The following is a 26,765-nucleotide window of genomic DNA, read 5'->3' as shown; positions in this document are numbered from 1 at the left end:
TGACCGCCCAAAGAATTCCCCAATACAGACATCCAAGTGACTTTCAACCATTTCCAAAATCCAAAGCCATGTTCCAAAGACCAAGACCTGCCCCTCTGAGGCCACTCCCAAGAACCCCAGGCACAGTCTGAGAAATGACTACATGCTAAGAAGATCACCCTTTCCTAGTTGTTGTCAAACACTTTACAGGCGGTTCAAAGCTCATGTATGTTGCCCTCTTCTCTCCCTGACTCCCAGCAAGGCCCCCGAACCGGTCCTCAGACAGAGGGAGAGTGTGCTGTCCCCACCCACCAGACCTGGCTCTGGCCTTCTCTGGAAGCAGGGCCCCATCTCTTCTCCCTCCCAGCAGAGCCCGGGCACTGGGACCAGCCCAGGCTCCATTTTCCCCACTAATGAGTCTTAAGTGTTTGGCTTGGCCTGCTGCCTGTCCTACCCCTATGGGTAGGAGGGCGGTGCTGTGGGAAAGGAACCGGATGAAGCTTATGCCAGCTCGGCTCCGCTGGCTCCCAGGAGGGCCGGCGCAGGGGCTGTGTGGCACAGACCCACCCAGGGGCACAGCCAGGCACCCACTTGAGGGCCTCTGTCTTTCCCCTCCACTTCAGGGGGCCTCCCAAAATGCAGGTTCCTAGGCACACCGTCTAGATTGGAATCCGGGGGCCTAGGGATGTGCATTTCTAGTAAGCACCCCCAGGAGATCGTGATGCTGGGTGAAGGCTAACAACCGCTGCTCTAGTCAATGATGGGAATTCCAGCCTCATCTGAACATTTTTCTAAAGAGTCCACAGCTTTGGTCAAATTTTCAAATTAGGTCAATAGCCCCCATACTCCCTAAAAAAAAAAAAAAAACCCCAAAGGCTAAGAAGCTCTGGTGAATGGGATGATTTCTAAATTCAGCTATAGCTACAATTTAAGTGACTCTGTTTGGCCCCCATTAAGGTGAGTCCACAGGAGGCTCTCCTTTCCCCAAACCTCAGGGAAAGATGATGCCAGCCCTGAAAGAGGCTGGCCAGTCTGGGGAACCCAGGATGACAGAGGACTAGGCTGAGGGCCAAGAGGATGCCAGTGGTCAGGGGTTTAGGTGAGAAAGGCCAGAGCTCGTGGGACATTCTAGACCACATGGGTTCAAAGGACCCTTGGGGATCACAGAAACCAACACAACGCCCCCCCACCCCCTCTGTAAGAAGGGTGAATTTTTACCAATATCTGGTCCTCTCTCTCTCCGGCCACACATCTAAACTACATTTCTGTTTCCCTTGCAGTTAGCAGGGAGCATGAGTTGAATTTCGGACAGTGGACTATGGGTCTCCCATAGGATTCTGCCCTCCCTCCACTGGATGCTGCAGAGACTCCAGGGCCCCTGCAGATGGCTGAGCCACAACAGGGAAGGAGCCTGGGTTCTGAATGACTGTGAGGTGCAGAGTGTCCCTACCACTAATCCACCCCAGAAGGGGCCTTGAATGGAAGATAAACCTTTGTGTGTTAAGCTACGGAGATTTGGAGGTTGTGTGAATCGGCAATCAGCCTACCGTAACCAATACACCCTCCTCAGTGGGTGCCCAGCGAGTGCCAGGGAAGTGACGGGTTCAAGGTCAGAGCAAGCTCCTGGTCGGCCAGGGCTAGAACCAGCATCTCCCCAGGTACAGCCTCGGAGAAGGGATGAGGCGCCACGACCACACACCACAAGCTGGGCAGCACCAATTCCCAAAAAACTTTATTGTTTCAAGTGGCAAAATGGTATCAGTTTCTGTGGGGCACCTGGCATGGCGGAGGGAGACCAGGGGTGGGGCTGGGATCCGCCTGTTACAAAAATCAAAAGCTTTTATAAAAAATGCTATAAACCGGTATCAAAAGAAAACCCACAGGAGGCTGGAGGAGGAAGCAGAGAGGGAGGCGTGAAGACAGCGAAGGAGGGAGGGACCTAAACCTTCGACCGCTAACAACTGGTTGGGAGGGAGGTGTGAGGGGAGTTGGGATGGTGATACAAAGTGCATAACTGTGCCTCCCCAGACGGCCCCCGGAGGTGGAGGGGGCAGAGGCTGCAGCCTGGGGCGTGGGGGGCTCAGCAGTCTCCTTGCCGGGGACCCCACAGGGACAGGCACTGCCTGAGACTGCCAGATGGGAAGGACCTGCAACAGGAGGAAAGAGAAGAGGTCAGGCAGAGACGTGGGAGTAGAGGAGGCGCTTCGGCGTCTCTCCCTCCGCTTTCCCCCACCCCGTCCACTGCGCACCCACCTCCCCACACTGCAGCCTGGCTCCCCCAGCGGAGCCCGGCGCGATGGAGACCCTGCTGGGCACCTGGAGCCTAGTGAAGGCACCCCAGGGTCCCAGATTGGAAGGGCGGGCGGACCACGCTCAGGCCACCTACAGGGCACGGGGGACCCTCCTTGAGCCCAAGAAGGAAGGTGGGGATGGACGTCCCCAAGCCAAGGGACCCGCCAGGTCTCTGGAACTTGGCCTCAGCTGCCTGCTTCCAGCCTCGCAGACAAAGAGGGATGGAGAGCTCAGGTCTAGAAGAGGGTCCGGGGCCTCCTGAGTCCTCCAGGGCAGGCCCTCCTCAGCCCTGAACTCACTCCCAGCCCCAGACAGGCCCAAGCCCAGCTCCTGCCCTCACCTCAGTGACTTCTCAGACCTTCTTCTTCTTCAACTTCAGGGCTTGCAGCCAGTTGGGCGATGACCCTTCTGACCTTGAAGGCAGAGGGCGAAGGTCAGAAGGGAGTGGCAGGGACAGAAAGGCCGCTCCCACCGGGAGAGGTGACCTCGGGCCTGGTTAGAGACCAGCACTCGGGCACCGACTCAACAGAGCAGACTGGCCTCACGCCAACCGTCTCAAGGCCTCAGTTCTCCTCTCTTGTAAAGCAGGGTCTTCCTGGGAAGGCCAACGCAGTGAGGCCAGTGAATGCCCGGCGCTTAGGTCACCTACCCTGAGGATTTCTCTGGCTTGGGAGGTAACGCGAGGGGCTTCCCCAGCCCCGGGACCTTGCAGGACTTGGAGCGATGGATCACGGGCTCCTTCTGACTCGACTTGCCCTCTGTCGGTTCCCCCTCATCAGCCGAGCGGTTCCGGGAGCGCAGCTTGGCCTGAGAGACAAGCCAGGCGCAGACGGACGTCAGAGGCGCAGGAAGGAGCCGCCACAGGAGGCTAGGCCTTCTCCCCAGAGTACGCCGTCCCCAGAGGCAGGCTCAGACCCCCTTTACCTTTCACCCCAGTGGATGCGAAGTCGCTTAGAGATGAGCTTCCCCCGAGAGCTGAGCCATGCCTGGTACACAGCAGGCCCTCAGAGAGACACTGCTGAAATGAATCCAGACTAACTGGGCTGGACGAAGCCAGCCGTGACTTCCCGTCCCTGTGCCTCGGCTCCTCCCATTCCCTCTGTCTCCAACGTCTCCCCGCCTCACACCCTGCACGGCCACCTCCTCTGTGCACCTCGAAGCTACAGTCATCACATGAGGCCTTCCCCAATCTACTCTCCCACCCTGCACCCACTGTGTCTCCCTCTCTCTGAGCAGGCCCGCCTCTTACCTCTACCCCCGCAGTGACCCCTAAACTTCCTCCTTCACCAGGGCTAATGACGGCATGGCTCATGTCCCCCACTACCCCGGGAAGTTGTGGGACACAAACACGCCTTGTTCTTCCTTCCATCCCACTTAGCGCCCAGCACAGGGAGAGCAGAGTGAGAGGAGGAACACGAGGAAGGGGATAGGGAATGAGTAGATGGATGGAGGGAAGGCAGGCTGGATGCAAGGTGGTCAGATGGCCCCGTTATCAGATGGTACCTTCAGGGCTGATGGGCTCAGGCCGGGAAAGAGGTTGACTTTCAGCCCCTTGGTCACCCGTGTCCGGCGGTTCTGAGGCTCCTCCGCCACCTCCTCGTCTGAAGACGGTACCCGCGAAGCCCGCGGCTCTGCAAGGGCCCAGAGAAGGGCTCAGCACAGGCGGCAACCCCAGACCTCCCTGCCCCTGCACCACCCTCAGACATGGACACGGATGTCATCACACGACACCCCGGCCCCACCTGTAGAGTCCTGGAACAGCCTTGCGTCCGACTCTGCCACCTTCGACAGGCCCAGCGTCCCCCCAGGCCGGATGGCCGGGGCCCGGTGCCCACGCTTGCGCCCCAGGTTGGCACGGCTCCGATACATGGCACTGTCAAGGATCTCGGTGTCCTGCTTGGGACAAGGGCAACACCACTGCCATCCTCTTCGTGGTCCTGCCCCAGCCCAGGGGAGCCCCTAACAGCCTCGGGCTGGAGCTTCTCGCTTTCTGCCTCCCGGACTGAGACTGCTCGGGGCCCACACAGATGAGGGAGGCCCAAGGGACGAGCACCCCCCATACCCCCAACAACATCCCACCCACTGCCCTGGGCTCCCCTCCACTGACCTCGATGAAGGAGAAATCCTGACTGGTGGAGCTGGCGGGAGGGCCCTGGGGGGGCCACTGGGGGGTCGGCATCCGGTCCTGCTTGCTCTGCCCGGTCCCTGCAGGGCCCCAGGTGCCATCCACCTCTTCTGTCTGTCTGGCTTCACCATCAGGCTGGGGCCTCCAGGAGGGCAGATGGTCCCAGCCAGGCTCCAGGGGCTCCCCTTGGTCAGCGCCTGCTGTGGCCCCTTCCTCCTCTGCCAGCTCCCTGAGGCCCGAGGCTGCCGACTCCCTCCGGGCCGACTCCCTCCGGACCGCTGCCCTGGAGCAGCTGGCAGCCGGCGTCTCCTCCAGCGGGCCCTGGGAGCCGGAGGGCGGGGAGCGCGCCAGGCATCCGCCAGGGCTGCAGAGGACCAGAGGCCAAGGTCACGTGGGACTGCATCTCCCTCCCCGAAGGGCGCTTTCCCCAACCTCTCGCTCTCCCTCTTGTCCACGCTTCTCCCGACAGGGGCCTCGTACAACACAGCACAGAGGGCAGGACCTGGGCCAGCCGGGCGGGTTCAAATCCCAGGTCCACCACTTTCTGAGACTTTGGATGAGTGCCTTCACCTATAACGCCTCGGGGTCTCCTAACTACAGAATCACTGGCGGACCGCAGTGAGACTCTCAAGCCCCCAGCACGGTGCAGAGCACGCGGTGTGTGCCCTATAAGTAAGTTACTATTACCACGACCGTCGCTGTTGTTGATGCTGTCAGTTGTGTCCCTCCCAAGGGCACCAGTTTAGGTGGTCACTCTCCTCGGGATAAGCCAGGCAGCGGTCCATCTGCCCATCCTGCCTCTTCGGCCCCCACCCTCCAGGTCGGCCGTCCCCGCGCCCCAGTCTCACTGAGCGCCCGGCCCTCACAGATGGCTATGTATCCAACTGTGTATCTGGACAAGATGTTCCAGCCTGGAAGGCTCTCCCACTGCCTCTGCTCACTCCCCGTGCACTTCAATTCCTCTTCTGAGCCGGCTGGCTCCCCTCCCCCAGCCCGCGGCTCCCCTCCCCCAGCCCGCGGCTCCCCTCCCCCAGCCAGCGCTCTCCCCAGCCCTGCAAGCCCTGGGTTCTACCTGGCCCAGCCCCTGCCTCAGAGTCCGTGGTTCTTTGTCCGCACTGCCCAACTGTGAGCAACTCAAGGGCAAAGACAGGCCCCCTGCCACCTTTGTGCTCCCAGCCCTTGGCCCAGGGCCTGGCCAGGAGCGGGACTGAGCAAACATTTGCCGAGGGAACGAGAGGCTGGGTCACCTTGCACCTCGACACGGCATCTGCGTCTTCTGCCCGCCGCTCCCTCAAAGCATGACAAGAACACACCAGGCACAGCACACCACACTCTCACTAGCTCACGTTCCTCACACGAGGAGCCTGTGTTGCCCAGCTGCCCCCCTGAAACACACAGATACACCTGCACACTCTCATGGTCCATCTCCTGCAGGGAAGCGTGCACTATTCATCGGTCACTCCTTCCACACACACCTCATACCCACCACACCACAAGCACAGCAGAGCCACACCCGACACACACACACCGTGCACACAGCCATGGGAGAGGCGGGCAGGACAGTACCCCGAAGCCAGGCCACGAGTCCCAGATTGGAGGGGAAGTGTGTGAGGCAGGTGAGTCAGTACCAGGCCAGAAGGGATAGGGCGGGAGAGAGCGTGTATCAGTCTGTCCTTCCACAAGCTGCTGACAGATGGAAATTAAAGCAGTCTCAGGAGGGAGGGAGGCGGAGGTAGCGGCAGAAGTGCAGCAAGGCAGCGGAGTCAGGAGCAGCCCTGGAGGGGGGCCAAAGCCAGCTTGCCCCCCTGCTTGAGATCAGGGAGGCCAGGGAGGGAGGGGGCAGTGGCAGCACCCCACCCAGCCTGAGGAGGCCCTGCCCAAAGCCTCTTCCGGGGTGAGGCAGGGAGGAGGCTGAGGGCAGGCCCCGAGAGCTAAGGGGACGAGGATGGGTGGATGGGAAGAGCCACCTCCAGAGCGAGCCCTGGCCCAGAGCCACGTGGGCAGAGGGCAGCGGAGGAGCTCGGTGGGCTCTGGGGGTGACCATGGGGTGGGGGAGGGAAGCATTCATCCCTGCTGACTTGTCTAAACCCCACTCACCCGTCACCCCATCCCGGGAGAAGCTTTCCTTCTCCTTGTGGGAGCACCCAGAACACCTATAACCTGAGCCGCTCCCCGGCAGGGAAGCAGGTCAGGAACCTGTCCTGAGCGCTGCCCACTCCAGCACACATATGGACTGCACCCCTTGCCTGTGGCCTCGGCCAAGTTACTTATCCGCTCTGGGCCTCAGTTTCTTCATCTGTAAAATGGGGATAATATAAGTACCTATACTTCGCCGGGTCTGTTGGCAGAAACGCGCACCAAGCACACAGTTAGCCCTTGAGGAATTTTTAGGGTGATCGTCCTCGTGCTCAACACAGCTTCCCGGCCTGAGGACGTGTCTCATACCACGTCTGCCCCTCGCCCTCCTGGTCTTAGAGGCCCCTGAGGCCCGGGACTCTATCCAAGCCCAGCCCACAGCCACTCCAGGTGTAAACACGGGGATCGGCATGGAGCAGATGCACAAAAAATCAGTTTCCTCGTGTTCGAGGCTTCAAGACCGAAAAGGAGAGAGTGAGGACTGAAGCTGGAATGACGTGTCTAAAGGGGCAGCAGCTGACCTTGACCCCAGGGAGACAGGAAGAGCACCCCGAGAGATGGTTACAGGGCTGGGGCCCAAGGGAACGGGAAGGAGCCCACATTCACAAGCTGTGGGGCCTTGAGAAAGTCACACTGCCTCTCTGGGCCTGCTTCACCACCCACGGAACGAAGGAGCTGGCCTCAGTATCTCTGAGGGTCCTCTCACATTCTGTGAAGACCCCCCACCCCCGCCAATGGCTGGAAGGCTTCTGCCTCGCTGCGGCCTGGGGGCAGGGGCAGGAGATGACCAGGAGGCCAGAGAGAGGAGAGGGCAGTGCAACAGCTCTCAGGAGACCCAGGAGCGCCACTCCCACCAGGACAAGGTGACCTAGACACAGAGGGGAGGGGCCTGAGCTCTCCCCAACGCCGCTCTTGTCCCAGTTATACGGACAGTGGTACAGCCAATGATCACCAGCAGGGGAACCTTTGTCCCACACAGGATGATGACCAAAATGTCTTCCAAGCCCTCACTTTTGGGACAGTTCCTCACGTCCATCCACACTTGCAAAACAGATACAAATACTGGTGGTGAGCATTCGGTCAGTGACGACCACGTGCCAGGCAGGTTTCTATCACTTCCTGTGTACGAACTCCTAGCCCAACTCCAGAAAGAGACATTGCTGACTCAGTGACCTTAGGTGGGTCACACCACTCCCCGACCTGCTAACTGGAGATGATAAAATCCCTTTCCCGCTTCACAGGGTAAGTGTGAAGATCAATGCTGTGGGTGTCCGGGGTCGATTACTCCCAATTACAGACAAGACACAGGAGGCCTGAGCAGAGACGGGACTTGCCCAAGGTCACAGGGGTGATGGCAGAATCAGGACCCAAACCTGGCACACCGGCCCAAAGCCAGCCGGCTCTGAACTGTCCTCGAGGACTTCTCGTTACCAGGAGAACCTCCAAAATTTCCTCTAAAGAGCAACTTTCCAGAGGGTAGAATTTCCCTAAGTCAGATGCTCAGAACACCAGCCCCTTGGATATTAGTCAAATAAGCTTGAGAAACACCACATTAGAGAAAGATATACAGGTTTCCTTACTCCTGTGCTTTCAGTGCTAATATCCATACTCCCTAAGTCTCCTGTACGCCCACTGAGTACACAGTGGCGTTTTCCACTGTGCGTTTTCCCAAGCGTTTTCTAGGTGTGATGGAGACCGGAGCTCAGAGAGCTGAACACTGAGGACTCCCAGCTTCTCTGCCGATCCCCTTCGCCTTCCCCAACCCAGTCCCCCAGCCAGCCTCTCCCTCCATCCTAAACAAGGGGAGATATTCTGGCTTTCCCCCTCCCAAGGCCCACCCCAGACTTCGGGGAAAGGTGGAGGGCTGTGGGTCCCACTGCGTGGTAGTGTAAGAGCCTTGAACGCAGTAAAGACGCAGAAGTCAGAAAGAGACATTGCTGACTCGGTGACCTAAAGCGGGTCACACCGCTCTGCGACCTGCTAACCGGAGATGATAAAATCCCTTTCCCGCTTCGGGAAGAGGAATCCGGGGCAACCGCGGGGAGCCTACACTCTCCTCCCCCCAGGAATGTTACAGCTCAGAGAGGTCCAGCAACTTGTGCAGGATCCCAGGAGCCTGTGGACTCCTAGTCTGGGACACTCAAGCCCTTCCTGCAGGCCTCACCTCTGCCCACACTCCGTCTCCCCCTCAGCAGCCTGAGCCCCCAGAATACGCCCCGGGGGCACGGTCCTGGCCCCAGGCTCTGTCCACCTTCCCCTCTCCCTTCTCCTCAACCCCAAACGCCTCTCCTGACCCCTCCAACACCCCACCGATTCCCTCTAGACACTTGCTGGTCCCTCCTGCCCCCCTCCCACTACCATCAGCCCCTTCCACTTCTAACACAGATCCCATCCAACACCCCCTTCCTTCTTCCCTTCACGCCAGGAGAGAAGCTCCAGGGTTGGAAAAGGTCGAACCTGCTACTCAGTTAAGAGAATTAACCCCAACCTCAGTGGATGGAAACGTTAGGGAAATGGAAACAATGCCTTTTTAGCACCCTCACCAGGTGCAACATCACCTCAGTTGGTTTTAGAACAGAAAAATCTCAGGGACAGACTGTGGTTGGCTCGGAAAACTATCGGTTTGGTTTTTTTTTGGAAAGTTCTTTATCAGAAACTCTGTGCATGGAGGCCAAGGTCATGGGGCCAGGAGCCAGGTCCCAATGCCCTTCAGGTTTTTGTTGTTTTCTTTTTAAACCAGGATTTATTCTCTGTTGTTGTTTTTATTTTATTTACTTATTTATTCATTGGCCGTGCCACGAGGCTTGTAGGATCTTAGTTCCCTGACCAGGGATTGAACCCGGGCCCGCAGCAGTGAAAGTGCAGAGTCCTAACCACTGGACCGCCAGGGATTCCTGCCTTTTAGGTTCTTAAACTGATGCTCTTCTGGGCCTTAAGACAAGGCAGGCAAGAAACACAGGGATCCTACCCATTGCAAGAAGCAAGGAGTGCCACTGCCCGCTCCACCCTGACCTGGAGTGCTCAGGCCAAGACGACACGGAGTCCTCCTCCCCCAAGCCTATGAAAGCATCCGTGTTCCCTGGTCCTGGAGAACCTGCGGCTTCAGGACCGAGAGGCCTGGGGAACAGCCACCAGAAACTAACCAAAGACAGGACGTATCTTCCAGCATACTCACAATCACCAAGGAAGCCTAAAGCACGAGTTGCAAAAGTCACACCTCAACCATCACATTCATCGTTCAAAACAGGAACTCACCTGTGTGTGTGTCAGAGTTCAGTTTAAAAAATAAAGTAAAAATTCACAGTCCAAACCATCTCAATTTTCCAAACACTAGAAGTTCTTGGGGGAAAGCGGTTTCTATCCCCCTTAGAAAGGGTGCACTTTTCAGACAGCCATCACACCTTCCCTCCCCACCCTGGGATGGCGCTCCCTTACCTGGCTCCAAAGCCGGGGGATTCCCCTGCCTCTGATCCAGGTTCCTTGGGGCAGATGGCCACGGAAGGCAGGGGATCGTCTCCGCCCTGGGTCTCTGGCCCACTTGTCTTGCCAACTCCCAGCTCCCTGGCCTCCGAGGGGTCTCTGGCCTCCAGGCCAGGGGACAAGACGCCGTCGTTCCTCAGGCCTGGTTCAGGAGACTGGCTGACCTCCCCTACCCCATGCTCCCTGGCTTCACTCAGGGCCCCCAAGAGCTCCACATTCCGGAGCCCCGAGTCCTGGGTCCAGTCCGTCTGCCCCACTCCACACCCCCGCGGCCCCCGGGAACTCTCAGACTCCAGGTCGCAGGGCATCTCCAAATTCCTCAGGCCCAGATTGTCGCCCCAGTCCACTTGGCCCGCCCCGAGCTCCCTGTTTCTCAGCCCTGGGTCAGGTGTCCAGTCTGCCTGACCCACTCCACGCTCCCTTGATTTCAGGAACTCTCCTGCCTCCACACCTGACCAGTCGGTCTGCCCCACGCCACTCTCTCTGGCCTGGCTGTGGTCTCCTACCTCCCCCACTGCCGCCAAATCTCTGCCCCTCAATCCGACCTCAGCAGTCCAGTCCTTCTCCCCGACTCCGATCCCCCTGGGCTCCACAGACCCTCCAGTCTCCAGACGGCCGGCCAGCTCCACGTCTCTCAAGCCCAGGTTGTCTGCCCAGCCCACCTGCCCCATAGCACCCTCCCTGGCTTCACTCAAGCCCCCAGAACGCACACAGCTGGACACTTCCAAGTTCCTAAGGCCCAGCTGGTCTCTCCAGTCCATGGTCCCGGCCAAGGTCTCCCCGGGAGCCACAAAGTGGCCGCCTCCTATCTTGCCAGAAGGGCTCAGGCCAGCGCCGCTCGCTCTGTCGTTGCCAATGATGCCAAACTGACGGCTCCTCTCGGCCGCCTCCACGCAGAAGTCGCCGCTCCAGTCCCGCTGCCCTGGGCTGAAGGCCGCCTCTGGCTGGGGGACCATGCTGAGGCTGAAGTCACCGGCCCAGCCTCGCTGCCCCACCTCCCTGTCTTCCCGGTCGGCATCACTGGGGCTCTGGCCCCCTGCCTGCTGTCTGCCCTGCAGCCCTCCGACCTCCTGGCTGGCACTACCGCCTTGCCAGCTGCTCTGGTCTCTCTGTCCCAGTGCCCCATCCTGTGATTGGGGGCTGCTGGGGCTGAACAAGCCCCCAGACTCAGCCTCTTCAGGCCAGCTTCCATCCCTGCTGGCCTCGCCCAGGCTCTCTCTGCCACTCAGAATCTTCTTCTCAAACTCCTCGTCCTGTTGTTGGGCTTCCTCGGGGCTGAACCCGGCACTCAGGGCTCTCATTCCGAAGCCTCTGTCCTGGGAGCCGAGGGCCGTGGAGCTGCCACCGCGGCTGTAGTCTCTCATCCAGGCGCTCTTCCCGAAATCCTGGTCCGGCTGCTCTGCGCCCCGGCTGCTGTAGGTGCTCAGTGAAGAACTGCTCTTCCCAAACTCCTGGTCCGGCTCACCTGCGTCCTGGCTGCCGTACCTGCCAAGCTGGTCCTTCTTCCCCAGTTCCTGGCTCTGCTCATCTTCATGCCGGCTGGCAGAAGCACCCAGAGAATCCCTCTTCCCAAATTCCCAGTCCTGAAAGCTTGCATCCTGACTGCAGTAAGTACCCAGAGAATCTCTCTTCCCAAATTCCTGGCCCTGGATTTCGACACCCTGGCTGGAGTAAGAGCCCTGGGAATCCCTCTCTCTGAACTCCCAGTCGCGAACATCTACCTCTTGGCCCTGCGGAGTGCCAGGCTGGGCTGCCTTTCCAATCACCTGGTCCTGGGCCGTGAGCCCCCCCGGGGCCGACACTCCACTCCCATCTTGGCTGCCGACCTCCATCCCCTCCTGGCCGATGCCACACCTGCTGGCCCACTCCCTGGAGCTCCCCTCCCCCACTCCGTGCCCGCACTTGTTGGTCCAGTCCCTCTCTCCAAGGCCTGGGCCCCCTCTAGGGCTCGCACTCCTAAGGCCATAGTCCTGAGAAGTGTCTTGGGACCAGCTGCAAGGACTAAAACTTCTGGGATGTGCGTCTGCTACAATCCCAAATTCACTCTGCAGATCTTTCCGGGCCCAGCCAAGGAGTCCCTGGGCATCAGGAAAAAGAGAGAAACAAAGAAACTATGCTTAGAGTCAATCAGGGCGAGAATCAGTCCAGAACGAGAGAGTCAGCACCGCCTAGTGCCCAAGAGCCCCACTTTGGCTACAGAAAGCCTGGGTTTGGATCCCAGCTGTGTGACCTTGGACAAACCACTTAACCACTCTGGGCCTCAGGGTCCTCATCCCTAAATGAGGTAATTCCTACTGTGGGGTGGTACAAGAGGATTAGACAAAATCATTTAAGCCAAGCACTCAGCACAGCGCCTGGCCCACCACGGACACTCAATCGATGATCCCATGGTCGCGTTTACAGCCCTTGGGCAACACTTAGCAAACCGCCAGGAGAGAGGCTGCCTGGCAGAATGGTCTTCACATGGGTATGGGGCTATACTTTCAGCAAGGAGAGATCAAGAACTCTTTAAGCCCCTCTATGATCTCCTTGCCAAGGCAAAATCCCAACACCCTTCTAGCCCTCGTGAGTTCCCAGCCACTTCCTCCCTAAGGAAAGCACCCTCCTGCCTAGGCCTCCCCGGGAAGACCTCTCAGTCCTCGCCCGCCTGCCCGCCTGCCCGCCTGGGAGGCAGAAGGGACAGCCTCCTCCTGCACCGGGGAAAAGACCCAGCCGGCTCCGGCACCCCGCCCCACCCCACACTCCCTGACTCACTCCTGCGGGTGGGGGAGCCCTGGGCTCAGGGCTGCGAAGCCAGCCAGCCTCATCCCGCAGCGCTGCGTTGGCCAGCAGCCTCTCCAAGACAGACAGGCTGGGCTCCCTGTCCCCAGGTCGGGCCATGGCCCCTGCCTCCTGCCCCCTGCCCGTCCCGGGCTACTGGGCGCGGCGGGTGCCAGGACAGGGCTGGGCCGCTCCCCTCGCCCAGACCTGTCCGATGGCTCCGGCTCTGGCTCTCGCTGGCCCTGGCCCCGCTCCCTCCAGAGCAGCTGCAGCTCCGGCAGCCCCGCCCAGAAGCCAGTTGAGTCACCCACATCCTGGGACAGACACACCTACTTCAGGAGCCAGCCTGGTCTTAACTCCTTCCTGCTGGTCCTCCTCCCCCCACCTCTGCCCCCAGAGGCCCCCAGGCTCCTCCCTCCTTCCAGCCCCACCCCTACCAGCCCAGGCTGGGCTTGAAAAATACATTTCAAAAGCCACTTGGACCCCAGCCCTGAGATTCTGGGGCAGCCTGGTAGGAGAAAGGGCACTGGCCCTGGAACTGGCGCTCTGGCCCTGGCCCAGCCACCAACTTGCTGGGTAACCTTTGCACAAGGCTCTGCCTCCTCTGGGCCTCAGCTGCCTGTCTACAGAGGCAAGTCTGAGCTTAATAGTAATAACGTTCATAAAAGGCAACACTCACCAAGCACCCGTGATGAGCCAGGCACTGTTCTTAGTACTTTACAGATACTGTAACCGTCACACTACAAGGTAGAGCTCATCACTGTTCTCCCCATTTTACAGATGCAGAAACCAAGGCACAGGCAGAAAAGTCACTTGCTCAAGGTCACACGTGGGCAAAGAGCAGGGCCAGGACACGAACCCAGGCAGTCTGCGTCCAGAGCTCACAGCTCTAACTGGCTGTGCTGGTGCCCTTCATAATGCCACCCGTCATAACGTACTGAACACTCAGTGTTTGCCAAGCATCGCACCCAGCGCTTTCCACGTCTATCTTACCCACAATACAAGCCTAAGAGGCAAACGTCATCACTGTGAAAGGACTCTGAAGCTTAGAGGTTGGGGTATGTTCCCAAGACCCGTCAGCCGGTGGATGCTGGAGTCAGATAAGGACTCACACTAAAGCCTAAGCCTGGTCTTAACTCCTTCCTGCTGGTCCTCCTCCCCCCACCTCTGCCCACACCCTCTGCTCTGCCAGCTCTGCCTGGCGGTACAGCTCCGAGGGGCACGTCCTAGGTGCCCTTGATCATGGCTGGATCCCAAGCTCTGATCACATAAAATCCACGTTGAAAGAACAAAACCCTCCGAAGGCCTGGCTTCCATCCAAGCCCCGCCCCGTGCCCTGTCCTCACCTCAGAGCAAGCACTTGGGGTCTGTGTGTCCTTCAGCTCAGATCCAGCTCCCCGCCGTGCACCTCCAGCACTGGGTGATGGCGAAGCCAGGAGGTCATCCAGCCAGTGGGAGCTGCTCTCGGGACCTGCAGGCTCGGGGGACGCCCTTCGCGGGTCTTGAACCTCTGTCCTGGGTTTGGTGGTCTCGGCCTGGGCAAGGGTCATGGCCTCCTCCTTGGCAGGCAGTGCCTGCCCGGGGTCGGGGATGGCGGCAAAGAGGACACAGGGCTGGTCAGGGGGTGCTGGCTGCCGCTGCCCCAGGACCGGCTCCAGGATGGGCAGGGCGGCCTCCCTGGTGGGCAGAGGAAGCAGGGATCCCTGTCCAGGCAGGGGCTCCCGCTCCTCGTACCTCTCCTCTGCCTGCAGCAAGGCTGGTCCAGGCTGGTCCCCCGCTGTTGGCAGGGGCTCGAGGGGGAGAGCTGCGGGCTGAGGATGGTTCTCCCCATCGCCCTTTTGGGTTGGGGAGGTGCCCAGATCATCCGCCTGCATCCAGGAACCAGGCCTTCCTGGGCCCTCTGGAGCTGGCGGGGCCCCTCGCGCCTGCTGGGACACTCCTTCCTCCCTGCTGGATGCAGCCCAGTCTCCAGCCTCTGCAGCCTCCGCGGCCTCAGGGGCTTCAGTGATGGGGGAGGGGGGTGGGGAGTCCAGCCGCCACACCCCCAGACCCGAAGGCCGCGTGGGGAAGGTCCATTCAAAGGACTGTGACAAGCTCCAGCTGGACTGTGTCCCACTTCCAAAGGGATGATCCAGGGCCGACTGGCTGCCCTGGGTTTGGGGCAGGGCAGCCAGCGAGCCCCCCAGCTTCTCCTGGTCTTGGCCGGGCGGCTGGAGCACACCTTCAGAAAATCGGCGCTGAGCCAGGCTGACGGGACGGAGGTCCTCACCCCCTGTGGCCGCCATGTCCCCTGATGGCAACGTCCAAGGGAGGTCTAGCAACTCACCCCCGTCCGTTAGGGGCTGGGGCAAGGCAGCTGGGGGCTGCTCCGGGCTGCGGCGCCCCGAGAGCTCCTGGAGGGGAGGGCTGCCAGGTCTGGAGGCCTCCAGGGCTCCCAGAGAGGGGAGCCCCGGAGTAGTGGGGTGGCAGGAGTCCTCATCAGGAGGGGCCGCAGATGGGGATGCCAGGGTCTTGGGGAGGCAGGGAGAAGCTCCGGAAGCTGCAGGGCTCTGGGCTTCTGGAAGCTGTGAGTGGCGGGGAGAGCTCTCATCGGGTGAGGAAGGACGTGGAGACTCAGGGGCTGAGCCCGAGGCTTCAACGGGGAGGCCTGGGCTGGTGGAGCCTGGACTGGAGGGGACCCAGGCCTTGGAAACCTGCAAGAGAAAGGTCCAGAGCCATCACTCACCACTCCGCTGGGTGGGGGGCCCCCTGCCAACCCCGCAGAGACCTCAGGTCAGCGGCTGCCTCACACGCTCACACTCCACAGAGGAAACCCGGGCGCAGAGGGGCAGCCACCCAAGACGGCCGCAAGAGGCTCCGAGATGACTTCGAGTGTCTTAAACTTCTCAGGGTCCACAGACCCCTCCTTTTGGCCCTCTCCCCACAAAATGCACGTCGCCTTATTCACACGGTATCACTCACGCCACTTCAGGTGGTTCAAACCCTCCCCCGCACACCCACCCACCCACCCAGAGCTCACCTAAGGATCTTCTAAAGGGTCCAGAGTTCCTGGGTCAAGAACACTGGCTTTACAAAGGGAAAAGGAGGACTGGGACTCCGGCTGTCTGGGGGTGGGGGAGGTCCGGCCTCAGAGCAGGACTCCAGGCCCCATGCAGCTCCAGACCAGCTCCCGGGAGCAGCTCCTACCTCCCAGGGGTGGCGTGGAGCTCTCCACCCGGCTCTGTGCATCACAGGACCGACTCAAGGAGGCAGGCAGGCCGGCCTCAGCGTTCAGGTGAAAGGCCCAGGGGACGGGAAAGCACCTGGCCCAGAGCTACCCCTGCCCCGGCCCTTGTAAGCTGTACGCCCTCCCGCACAGAAGTCACTCCGAGCCTCAGCTTCTCCATCTGTACCCTGGGGCTGGTGGCAACAATGTCCATCTCACCGTTAGGTGAGGATTAAGTAAGATTTGCGCACATGGCCTTTCAGGATAGGACTTAGAGAATGGATACTGTGGGACACTGGGGCCACCAAACACCTGGCACTCCTTTACCCCTCCACTCAGCCTGGCCCCAGACGAGTCTTGCCCCACCTGAGCTCGGCCCACCCCCAGAGATCACGATCCCCTGCCGCCCTCTTGCCAATGGGGCTGTTGCCCCATCATCACCCACCGGGTCTGGGCAGGGGGAGGCATCCTGCTTCCTTCTCAAGGCCAACTTCCATTCCCTCCACCCTGTCCCCTCTACAGATCTCTGGTTAATTTAAAGCTCATGCCCTTAAACTACACCATCCGGAACCCCTCCTGTTAGAGGCCCCTACAGACCCCTTCCTCCCTCAGAAGCAGAGCTCCTGGACCACTGCCACCCTCCCCAGCGCTACCCCTGTTATAACGCATAGTGATTCCAACAGTCACACCGTCAACCCATCCAGCATCCTGGCTCCAGTCCTTGCCCGCCTCTCCCCTATTCCTTTGTGACCCACCTGTCCCCAGGATCCTACCCTAGACCTTGTCCTTACCTGTAACGACTGCTCCTCCATAACCTCGTTTTCAGGTGTCCCGCTCACCCACTCCCACCCCCATCTGTCCACCTCCCTCTTTCCATCCCCCACCCGGCTTAATCCCTCAGCCCCTCTGAGAAGCACAGCCACTAACCCTCCTTGCTTCTGCCCGGCAGACTCCCTCCCTTCTCTCTTTATCGCCACTGATGTCATTTCTTTACACAGCTCCCTCCCTCACCCTACTGCTTAACCTGTTTAAATACACAGCTCTCCCCACCTCAAGGCTGCACCCAGACAGCCATTCTGGACGTGGCTGGAGAAAAGCGCGCAACCAGGACGGCTGGGCCCCCTGCGGCTCACCCCCCTGCCCTCAGAGGGCCCCCCTGCGGCCCAGCAATCCCACCACACACACACCCCACCCCCCAGGCAACGCTTTCCCATCTGGTCTCCTCAAAAGTCCACAGCTCCTCCCGGGCTCTCTCAGCTGACAGCCTTGCCCCCCTTCCCTGAGAACGCAGAGGCCACGGGCGGAGGACACCCACACCAGCACCCGCAGCCCCGCCGCCCGCACAGGAGCCCAAGCCCTCTGCTCCCTGCCGCGGCCATGAACTGTCCTTGCTCAGAGCTAAGGCCAACTCCTCCTCTCTCTGTCCTGCACCACTGATTTTTCCTACTCTACTGGATCATTTCCATCAGCACACAAACTGCTCTCGTTTCTTCTGGCTTAAAAAAAGAAACGACAACACAGTGCTGTTGACTCCTTCTCTCCCTCTGGCTACCACCCCTTTTTCTTAAACACAGGGCTCTCCATTCAGTATCCATCCCCACAGCTGCTCTCGCCCATCCTCTGCTGAACCCCCTCCAACTGGGCTTCTCTCCTCACCCGCCGTCCCACCGCTCTGGCCAAGGTCACCCATGACGCCCTGCAGCTAACTCCCATTTCTCAGTGCTCATCTTCCTTGCCCCATGGGTAGCATCTGACCACTAATCCGCCCTCCCCCAGTCCCCCCCCAGCCCCCCGAGTCCTGCAAGCTACTAGCTTCACGTGGCTTCCGGAGCACTCCACACTGCCTGGATTTTCTACCCCACCGCTGCTCCTTCCAGCTTCTCCCGCGCTCCTCCGCTAGGCCTCACCCACTCCCTTGGTGATCTCAGCTGTCTTTACTACCATCTCTACACTGACGAGGCCCTGCAGCTCCAGACTCAAATATCCCACGGCCCCCTCGACGTTTCCACCTGCATGTCTACAAGGCATCTCCCACTCAACAAATCCAAAAGCAAGCCCCTCTGATCTCCCCCTATCCTGCTTCACCCTAAGAAGTCCCCTCTTCCGTAAACAGTAACCTTCTGATCGCTCACATCAGAAGCCCTGGAGTCATCCTTGATTCTGCTCTCTCCTCACATCAATCTATCTGCAAGTCCCGTCCACGCCACCTTCAGATCCTAGACAGAGGCCACCACTGCTCGCCATCTCCACCACGGGCTATACCTCCAGAGTCCATGACACCATCATTTCTCACCTGGGTTATCCCAACAGCCCCCTAACTAGTCCCTGCTGCTGCCCTGGGCTCCCTGCAACCAAGAGGGCAGGGTGACTCTTTACAACTAAAACAGCAGAGGTCACTCCTCTCCTCCAGCCCCTCAATGGCATAATACCCTCACGCAAGCAAAGGTCCTCCTAGGGTCCTGCAAGGCTATCACCTCTGGGTCCTCCCTATGGCCCAACTCCTCCTCTCTCACTGCGATCCAGACATCCAGGCTTCCTTGCCAGGAAGGTACCAAATCCTTCATACTTGCACTTTCCTCTGCCAAAAATGCTGTTCCCCAACATCCACATAGCTCACTCCATCCCCCTCTTCGTAGCAAGGCCTCCCCCTGTTACCCTCACCCCAGAACCCTTCCAGGTGTCCCCAGCACCTGTCTGACACACTACACATCTGCTGGTTCACAGGGATGTCTGTGTTGGCATCTGCCTCCCCGCATTGGAAGGTGAGCTCCCTGAGAGCAGGGGCGGTCTTTGTTTTGTTCTCTGCTGTTTCCCCATTACCCAGGTCACAGTAGTTGCTCAATAAATACTTTTGGACAGACAAATGAATGGAGTCAGGTCTCCCTCATGGGGCAGATAGGACAGCCTCTGGCTAGCAAGGGCTCTATGAGTAAGAAGGACCATCCTTTACATCACTTACTCAGAAATTCAGGCTGTTCTGCCCTCTGAGCACACTGTCGGGAGAGGGGATGTAACAGGAAACCCCCAAGAAAGGACTCTTCCTCTCTTCTGAACCCTGAGAAGGCAATCCGGCCAGGGAGAGCCGTGGACTCAGACCCTTCAGATCCTGCCTCAGCTCCTGGGTAAGTTACTTAACCTTTCAAGCCCGGGTGTCCTCACCTCTCATATGGGACCAAAAGGGCCTGCTAGCTAGAGTTACCACAAGGATTAAGTCAGTCAACATTCCTGGGATGTGCCCAGCACACAGTAGATAATCAAGGACAGTTGTTCTGGACACTGTAAGAGCCTCAGGGCCTGAGCCACACTTAGCCAGGGTGGCCTGGAAGTTGAGAAACCTGAGTCCCGGGGCCAGCCCTTGGGCCAGTCACCTCCTCCACGGCCTCCGCTTCCCCATCTAAACTACAAGGAGGCGAAAGAGATGATCTTAGATGACTCTCCCAGCTCTAAAATACCACGGTTCTGATTGGTAACTGGAGAATAACTCACGTCAGTAGGTGGCTCAGAGCTGGCCAGCTGAGCCAGGTCCCCATTGAAGGCCAGGTCCGAAAGGGGGTTCCTGTGAGGGAGAAAGAGGGGAAATGGAGGCCTAGAATGGAAGAGCCTGTCACAGGGTAGACAAGGGAGAGCTGATCAAGGGTCTGCCTAAGTGACTGCACAGCATCCAATGTTAACTGCCTCCCACCTCCCACAGGCATTTCCTACTGGGAGACAGAGACGCTATGCAGTTTCCACAAAGTGCCCCAGAGACAGTGCCTGTTCCCCACCTGCACACCAAGGGTTAAGTTCCGTCAACTCCTTTGGGAAGAGGATGCAGCTTGCCCAGACCCCTCCATGGCTCCCAAAAAGATACCCGCCCCCCTTCCCTTAAGGGGTTAATGTTCTCCTGCCACCAGGGAGAATGCAGCTGGTCCTGCTGCCTTGCCAATACTTCTTGAGGAATTGCAGGGGGAGGGAAAGAGGGAAGAGGATTTTCCAAGGTTGAAGTTGTTCATTTTAAGCCTGGCTTGGAGCAAAGGAGGGGAAGATGAAGGGTGGAACCCAGCCAGGACAGGGTGTGACCTCCTGGGAGCCCAGGCCTGGGACAAAAGAGTTGACAGGAGGCCCTGCCTTCCAGGCACTTGAAGGTGAGAGAGGGGAAAGGCTGGAGGGCAGGGCAGCACAGGGTAGGGCAAGAATCTTACCTTCCAGCTCAGCTCAGACAACAGCGGCCCTGCCCTCCACTGCAGCAGGAGTGGGAAGGGGCCTGTGGGCCCAGCAGAGCTGCGAGGGGCCCAGCTGCCAAGTGCCTCAAGCAGCTCTCCCTGCCCTGAGGATGGCCTCCATGCAGCTGACAGCCCTCAGCCTCTTCCAGTGCCCAGGGGCACCTCCTGGTCAGCCTTCTTTTATATACTGGCACCAACTCTAGGCAAGTATACCATACGCAACAGTCTCCAACCTAGCTGTACTTCCTGTGCGTTGACACTAGCTGGCCTGGCATCAAGGTGTGTTCATGTCTTTCCTCTCCCATCAAACTCCTCCTCACAGCCAGACTGTGCCCTCCTCAAACTGACACACACACACACACACACACACACACACAGCACCTGGCACACGGCTGCACCCACAGCACGAGCTAGCAGTTAAAGTTAAAAGCACACACTGGAAGAAAACAGACCCGAATTCAAACCCCAGCTCTGTCTCTCTCACTTGCTAAGGGACCAGGGGAAGTCACTTTTGAGCCTCAGTTTCCTCATCTCTAAAATGGGTCTAATATTCCCTTCACTAAACAGCATGGCTGTGGATTAAGTGAGGCAAAGATTGGCTCTCAGTAAAAAAAAAACCTGAAAATAAACTTCCATATAGTACATTTGAACTCTACTAAAAACATATACCAACTCTGTATAAAGAACTATCATTGTAAAAAGAACATAGTAGCACTGCCTGCTGGGGGAATGTTTTGTGACTCAGACCTAACCCATAAGCGAAGATCACAATCGCAGATGCAACTACCACTTTGTCCTCCAGGCTGCAACCAAACATACAGCCTCCCACCCCCTCACCTCTCCTCGGGGGTCTTGCTGGGCTCTTCAGGGCACTCTGTGGGAGACTCTGCCGGCCCCTCCTGGGCCCATTCCCTGGAGAGGGTCCCACCATCCTCATCCCTGGGACCTGCGGCCACACCATAGGTCCTGGGGCCATATCTTGAGCTGCCATCATGGTTGAAGGTGAGGCGGGAGCCCCAGAGGCGGTCAGGGCTGGCCGGGACCTCCTTCCTCGGCTGCTCCATCTTGGCCAGGATCGCTTCCACTGTGGTGGCTGCAAAGCGCTCCGAGGCTGGGCGGAAGGGGGCGGGCGCCTTCCGCACACCCATCGGGGCGGCACATCGAGCTGGAGGTGTCAAGGGGGATACCTCTTCTTTCCCACGTTCCTCTTTCACAGTCTCTCGGGTGGCTTCTCCTCCAGTAGGGGCCTCAGCCATAGGCCTGGGTGCAAACGGAAGGGGACGCTTGCTGCCACCATAGGGCTGGGGTCCCGCCAGCATGTTCATCTTCCGGGCAGAAGGCAGCTCGGCCAGAGGACCCCGGGGAGGCCGAGGTCCAATAGGCACCAGCAGGCTGGGCTTGGCAGGCAGGGCTGGCTTGGCGGGCAGGGCTCGGGGTTTGGGCTTGACAGGGGGTTTGGCCCGAGCGTCACCTACCAAAAGGAAAGGGTTGGTTGGGGGGATGTCAGAAGAACAGCAATCAGAACTTCATCTCCCACCGTACAAACTCAAAATGTTCACATCCTTCTAGGTACAAGTCAAATGTCACCTCTTCCATGAAGTCTTCCTTGATTTTCCATACACGTGCCAGAAACATCTCCCATCTCCAAATTCCCAAAATGTCTAGTCAGTCCCCCTTATAAGCTAAAGCTATTTAAGGGTCCAGCTGGCAGCTATTTCTCCCTGTACCCACTTTGCACCTAGTACACATTCTTAACAAATGAATGAATAAATGAGCAGCTGAGCTAATAAATGAGTACCTGCCTACCCACATCAGTTAGTCAGCCCACCATCTCCCCAAGGTAGTCCTTTCCTCTTACATGATACTCTGCTATACTACCATCCACAGTAAACCTGTTATCCCAGCTCAGCGTCCCTACTCTGCCACCCTGCTGCCCCCTCCCCCAGTGCACACTCAGGCCACCTCCCCACTGTCATCTGGTGTGTGATCAGGAATGCAAACTTACTATTGACCTAAGCCAAACAGAAGTAAACCTGGTACAGGCGGGGGGGGGGGACCAGAAACCTACCTTCTACATAAGGCATTTCAATACCAAATAAAAGACCTTGAATTACTCATGGCCACAGCCCTTTTAATAGAATCCTTCATCGCCCACTCATTTGGCTCAGGGCAAGAAAGGCGTCTAGACAGGGAGCCAGGAGGCCTGGGTTCAAATCCAGAGGTGCATGCCATTTCCCCCCTAGGCCTCAGTTTCCTCCTCTGTCAAACATGTGGTTTGATCCACACCATCTCAAAGGTTAGTCTGCTCTCCTCTGCTGGAGAGCTGTGATCTCAAACAGTTCTGAAGGGTCCCAATGGAAGCTAAGAACCTTTCAGACTCATCCTGCCCGTCCTGAGTACTCCTCCCTCCCTCCCTCTCACTGCACAGAGTCATCGTTCGCCCAACCGCTCCAAGACAGAATGGGGGTTCAAGCCTCCGCCCCTCCCACCCTCCTCCCAGCCACCCCGCTGCTCCACCCTGCACCCATAGGTACCTGGTTCAGAGCCAGCAGATACCAGCTCCTCCTCTGGCTCCCGGGGCGGTAGGGAAGCCATGGCTGTGCCTTCCCTGAGAGTGGATACTTCCATCACATGCGGCGGACCTGCGTGAGAAGTGGGAAGCAGAGGGGTGCAAGCTGGGGTGGCTGAAGACCCAGGAAAAGAAAGTAAAAGGGTTGGGCGCTGGCAGCAGGCTCGGTGGCGAGGGACGTCTCCAACTTCTGGCAGAGGCAGAGTGCGGGACAGGAAGAGGGAACTTCAGGAGGGGGGCTGGGGGAGGTCAAGGGAGGTCCCCAGCCGCCACGCCCTCCACACTTCCCAGATCACTCTCCAACTCTTGTCTCCTAACCCTAAAGTCCTGGAGCTTCAGGGAGCCGCGCACTGCTGCGTCCTGTGGCCAAGCTCTTCGTGGCACCCCACTTACCTCTCCCAAGGTAACCCCCGGGGTCCGGTGGCCCCACTCGAGGTATCTACTCAGGGGCAGAGTAAGAGGTCCGCAAAGTCTGAAGTCTCTCTGTGAATCACCTCATGGGAGACGGGAAAAACCCGCTCCTCCCCAACCTGGGGCTCCGCCCACTGCCTGCCTGCCTGCCTGCTTCCCCCTTCCTGCTCCCCCTCCTTCTCTCCCTCCCTCCTGCAGCTGGGAGTGGTTCCCTCTCCCCCCACGTCCCCCCTCCTCCTTCCACATCCCTGCCGCACTCCCGCCTCCTTCAGAGCTGTCTCATCCAAACACGGAAAAATAAGGAATAAAAAGTAAACATCTGGAATACATTTTTTTCTTTAATTTCTCAATCGCTTTGGCTTCAGCTTGGAATTTGATGAGGTAAAGTCAGGGCCTAGTCCTGTTGCCATAGCAATGGCCTCCCACTGGATTTCCAGAGCCTCGCCAAGAGGAAGGAGGAGCCGGCCCAGGCCAGGGCTGGGAGAATGGGACAGGGCTTGAGAACACCCGGGGGGCGGGGTGGCTTGGGGGAAAACTCCCTAGGGTTCCCTTTCTTGGACAGTTACAGTGGGACAGCCACAGCCCAGGAATGTATGTGGGCATCACTCACCAGCCTAGACTTGACCTGAGGGGTTTTGAGCGGGGCTGAAGTAGAAATTTTAAACCTAATGACACAACCCTACGGTGGAAGCCGAACGGGTGCCCCTCCTCTAAGCTTGTAACAGCAGCTTCAGATCTGCTACACCAAATGGATTCGAATGCTGGGTGGACCTACCGCTTTCTAGCTCTGTGACCTTAGGCACATGGCTGATTTCTCTAAGCCTCAGTTTCCCTATGTGAAAAACACAGTTACTGAGACTGTTAAGAGGCCTACATGAGGGACTTCCCTGGCAGTCCAGTGGTTAAGACTCTGCGCTTTCACTGCACACGGCAGGGGGCACAGGTTCAAGCCCTGGTCAGGGAACTAAGATCCCACATGCCATGCAGTGCAGCAAAAAAAAAAAAAAAAAGAGAGAGAGAGAGAGGCTTACATGAGAGGATGCACACAACTGCTGAGCACAATGCCTAGCACATAATAAGCGTCCAGTAAATGTTGGCCATTATTAGCATGACTCCATTTAGTGTCACCGACGAGCTAACACATTGGTGACCACCTCCTCCTTTCCCCAAACCACAGGTTTCCGTTGTTCCTGACCATTCCTTCTCTCCTGCAGGCCCCAGTCATGTCACCTGCTCTTCAGACACTTCACCACCTCCTCAGTTCCCATCCTGGCTCCTGAAGCACCATCCCACCCTCAAGACCCCCACCCAGGTTGACAGAGCCCTGCCCCCCTTGTTCCAAAGGAAGAGGGGTATTTCCTATCACCTAGTGTGCCCACAGTCAGTGAGGACGACCCAACCTTCTCCAACCTGCAAGGGGCACTGCCTTCCTCAAAGTCACCCACTCCGGGTGGTCTGGCAAGACAGCACCAAATCCGAAGGGACCTCAGGTGCCCAACCTTTGCAAAACCCACCCACCTCTCACTTTTACCCTGCCCCATCTTGTTTCAAAGATGGGAGGGGATATGAAGGAGGTAGAGAGATACCCATGATTGTCAATCCCTCGGTCAGCCAGCTACCACACAGGATGCTCCCTGTGGGTGGGTGGGTGAGTAACTGTGCACAGCCGGTCCAAGTGTGCGTGGAGGAGGGGCACATGATGGGAAAAAAATAAAATTTAAAAAAACAAGACTGTTTCCTTGTCCCTGAACATTATTACCAGGGACATGCTGTGGGTGGTTAGAAATGGAGAGGAACTGGTCCAGAACCGAAAAACCCTTCAGCTGGGGGCCTGGTGGACACCTCAGCAGTGTGAGGAGCTGCAGCAAAGAAGCTGCAGCTCGCCTTTCCCAAGAGGAGGGGGTCGCAGCAGTTCAGAGGCCCCAGCCAGGAAAGCCAGGTGACCAAGGCCAGAGCCGAAAGCTGTAAAGTCTCAGAGGCTCTGAGCATTCCCAATCCGCAAGAGTCAGGAGACTAGCTGACCCCTGGGAGCACAGGCCGCCAGAAGGGCAGGGGAGAAGCCAGGCAGCTCCAGCCCCGGGAGCTGAGGCCCAGAGAAGCATCGCCGCAGGCGGGGTCGGCCCTATGGACCTGGGATCTCCGGCCGGATCTGGGGCCAGAGAGGTCGGAAGGGACAGCCTGTAAACTGCTGGAGGAGGGAGGGCCAACGGGAAGACGGAACAGCCCGGGGCGAGGGGCCGTCTGGAGGGGCCCAGTGGGGAGCTCTGGACACAGAGGGACGGCAGCAGCCTGAGAGAACAGGGTAGAAGAGGCGGAGGAGGGGGCGGCGGCGGCAGAAGCAGAGAACCTGTGCGCGGGATGTGGAGCAGCCGGCGAACAGACGAGGGACTGGGGACAAGGACCGGGTGGGGGCGGACTGGGGCGCTTGGGGGCGTGCCGAGGGAGCCGGGGGAGGGGGCTAGCGCAGGCCCGGGGGTAGGGAAAGGCGGGGGTCCCTCCAGCAGCTCCGCCCGCCCCCGGCTCCTCCTCAAGCCCTCGCCCCCTCCCCCCTTTCTTCTGGCTCGGTCAGCACGAGCTCCAGACCGTGCACCCACCGCCCCCGCGCACACGCGGCAGCTCCCCTGTGTCCCCCGCCTACCCCGCGCCCCCGGCCCCTGCAAACTTTCCTGGTGACCCCCCCCTCCAATCTCAACCGAGGTCCCGACTGAAAAGCGCCCACTCCTTCCATGCCTCTCCCCCGCCCCCAATGCCGGACCCCGCCCCCTCCTTCGCCCTCCCGCCCGCCCCCGCACACTCACGCGCTCCCCCGGGATCCGGCTCCGCTCTGCTCGGGCTCGGCAGCCCGATGCCAGTCTCCGCCGCCGCTACCGCCGCCGCCGCCACCACCGCGGGACCAAGCCAGTACGAGCTGTGGCAGGGCCCCGCCCCTAGCTCCGCCCAGGTCCACGCCCCCAAAGCGCCTCATGAATATCCATGAACCGGTGAAAACCGGGAGTGGATAGACCGTGCGGAATCCGCCGGGTCTTACGCGAACAGGCGCAGCCCAGGTACTCAATTATTAATGAGACTTGCAAATGAGGGGCCGGCCACAGGCTCAGACCCCCGCGAAACTGACGCAACTTAGCTGCTGAAGAGCGGTTGGGCAAAATGGCCACCGAGACGACTGCCTAGAGAGGAGACTGCCTTAGGACGGCCCAATTCTCAGGCCCAGCCGCCTGTACTGATTGCAGCACCAGAGTCACGGCTAGAGAAAAGGTAACCATTGGCCAACTACAGAGGCTTCCTGTGCAAACACCTAAGGGCCTACGCAACGTGGCCACTCCACGTGTATAAATTCAGGTTTAGAGCCACCGCGGGGATGACTGGAAGCTCTATTTTCCTCGCTAATCCTCATTTATCTCCTGTTACGCTCCCTTCCCGTATATAAACTCCTCCCAACCTAAAAATGCGGCACACTCATTTCCTCCCGTAAGAAAAGCTTCACACATACTCCACACCTTTCCTGCATCTCCATCAGACTTACACCCCCCACCACACACACACACACCCCACTCATCCTCCCCAATTCCCCGGGCTCAGGTTTCCATTACCCCTGCTACAGGGAAG

At 59.0% G+C, this 26,765-nt stretch overlaps 1 protein-coding gene across 3 annotated transcripts; it reads right to left on the bottom strand.

The window, feature by feature from the left end:
• Positions 1-1,698: 1,698 nt before the first annotated feature.
• On the bottom strand, positions 1,699-26,103 carry TNKS1BP1 (tankyrase 1 binding protein 1). Of its 3 annotated transcripts, none has more exons than XM_030864391.3 (12): positions 25,958-26,103; positions 22,714-22,821; positions 21,017-21,650; positions 19,464-19,533; positions 14,119-15,465; positions 9,968-12,090; positions 4,379-4,760; positions 4,014-4,164; positions 3,775-3,902; positions 2,921-3,078; positions 2,612-2,684; positions 1,699-2,126 (listed from the first exon to the last, which is right to left on the bottom strand). In XM_030864391.3, the coding sequence occupies exons 2-11, from the start codon at positions 22,805-22,807 to the stop codon at positions 2,624-2,626; spliced, it is 5,148 nt and encodes a 1,715-aa protein (XP_030720251.1). In that variant the 5' UTR covers positions 22,808-22,821; positions 25,958-26,103; the 3' UTR covers positions 1,699-2,126; positions 2,612-2,623. The 3 variants fall into 3 exon arrangements, with proteins under 3 accessions (XP_030720251.1, XP_030720249.1, XP_060159174.1); XM_030864389.3 differs by lacking the exon at positions 25,958-26,103 and adding an exon at positions 23,142-23,232; XM_060303191.1 differs by lacking the exons at positions 19,464-19,533; positions 21,017-21,650; positions 22,714-22,821; positions 25,958-26,103 and adding an exon at positions 16,769-16,828.
• Positions 26,104-26,765: the final 662 nt, after the last annotated feature.

This window comes from Globicephala melas, chromosome 8 (assembly GCF_963455315.2).
Source record: "Globicephala melas chromosome 8, mGloMel1.2, whole genome shotgun sequence".
In the NCBI taxonomy this organism is placed as follows: domain Eukaryota; kingdom Metazoa; phylum Chordata; class Mammalia; order Artiodactyla; family Delphinidae; genus Globicephala; species Globicephala melas.
Note: the sequence above shows the minus strand (reverse complement) of the source record. Positions and strands in the feature narration are given on the sequence as shown.

What these genes read in the sequence shown, in the direction of transcription:
- TNKS1BP1 (XM_030864391.3), bottom strand. Translation starts at nt 22,807, where the DNA reads ATGGAAGTATCCACTCTCAGGGAAGGCACAGCCATGGCTTCCCTACCG. An exon ending in ATCTGCTGGCTCTGAACCAG is followed by an intron (nt 21,651 to 22,713) that starts GTACCTATGGGT and finishes TCCTTTTGGTAG; the next exon opens with GTGACGCTCGGGCCAAACCC. An exon ending in TGAGCCCATCAGCCCTGAAG is followed by an intron (nt 3,079 to 3,774) that starts GTACCATCTGAT and finishes CTTGTCTCTCAG; the next exon opens with GCCAAGCTGCGCTCCCGGAA.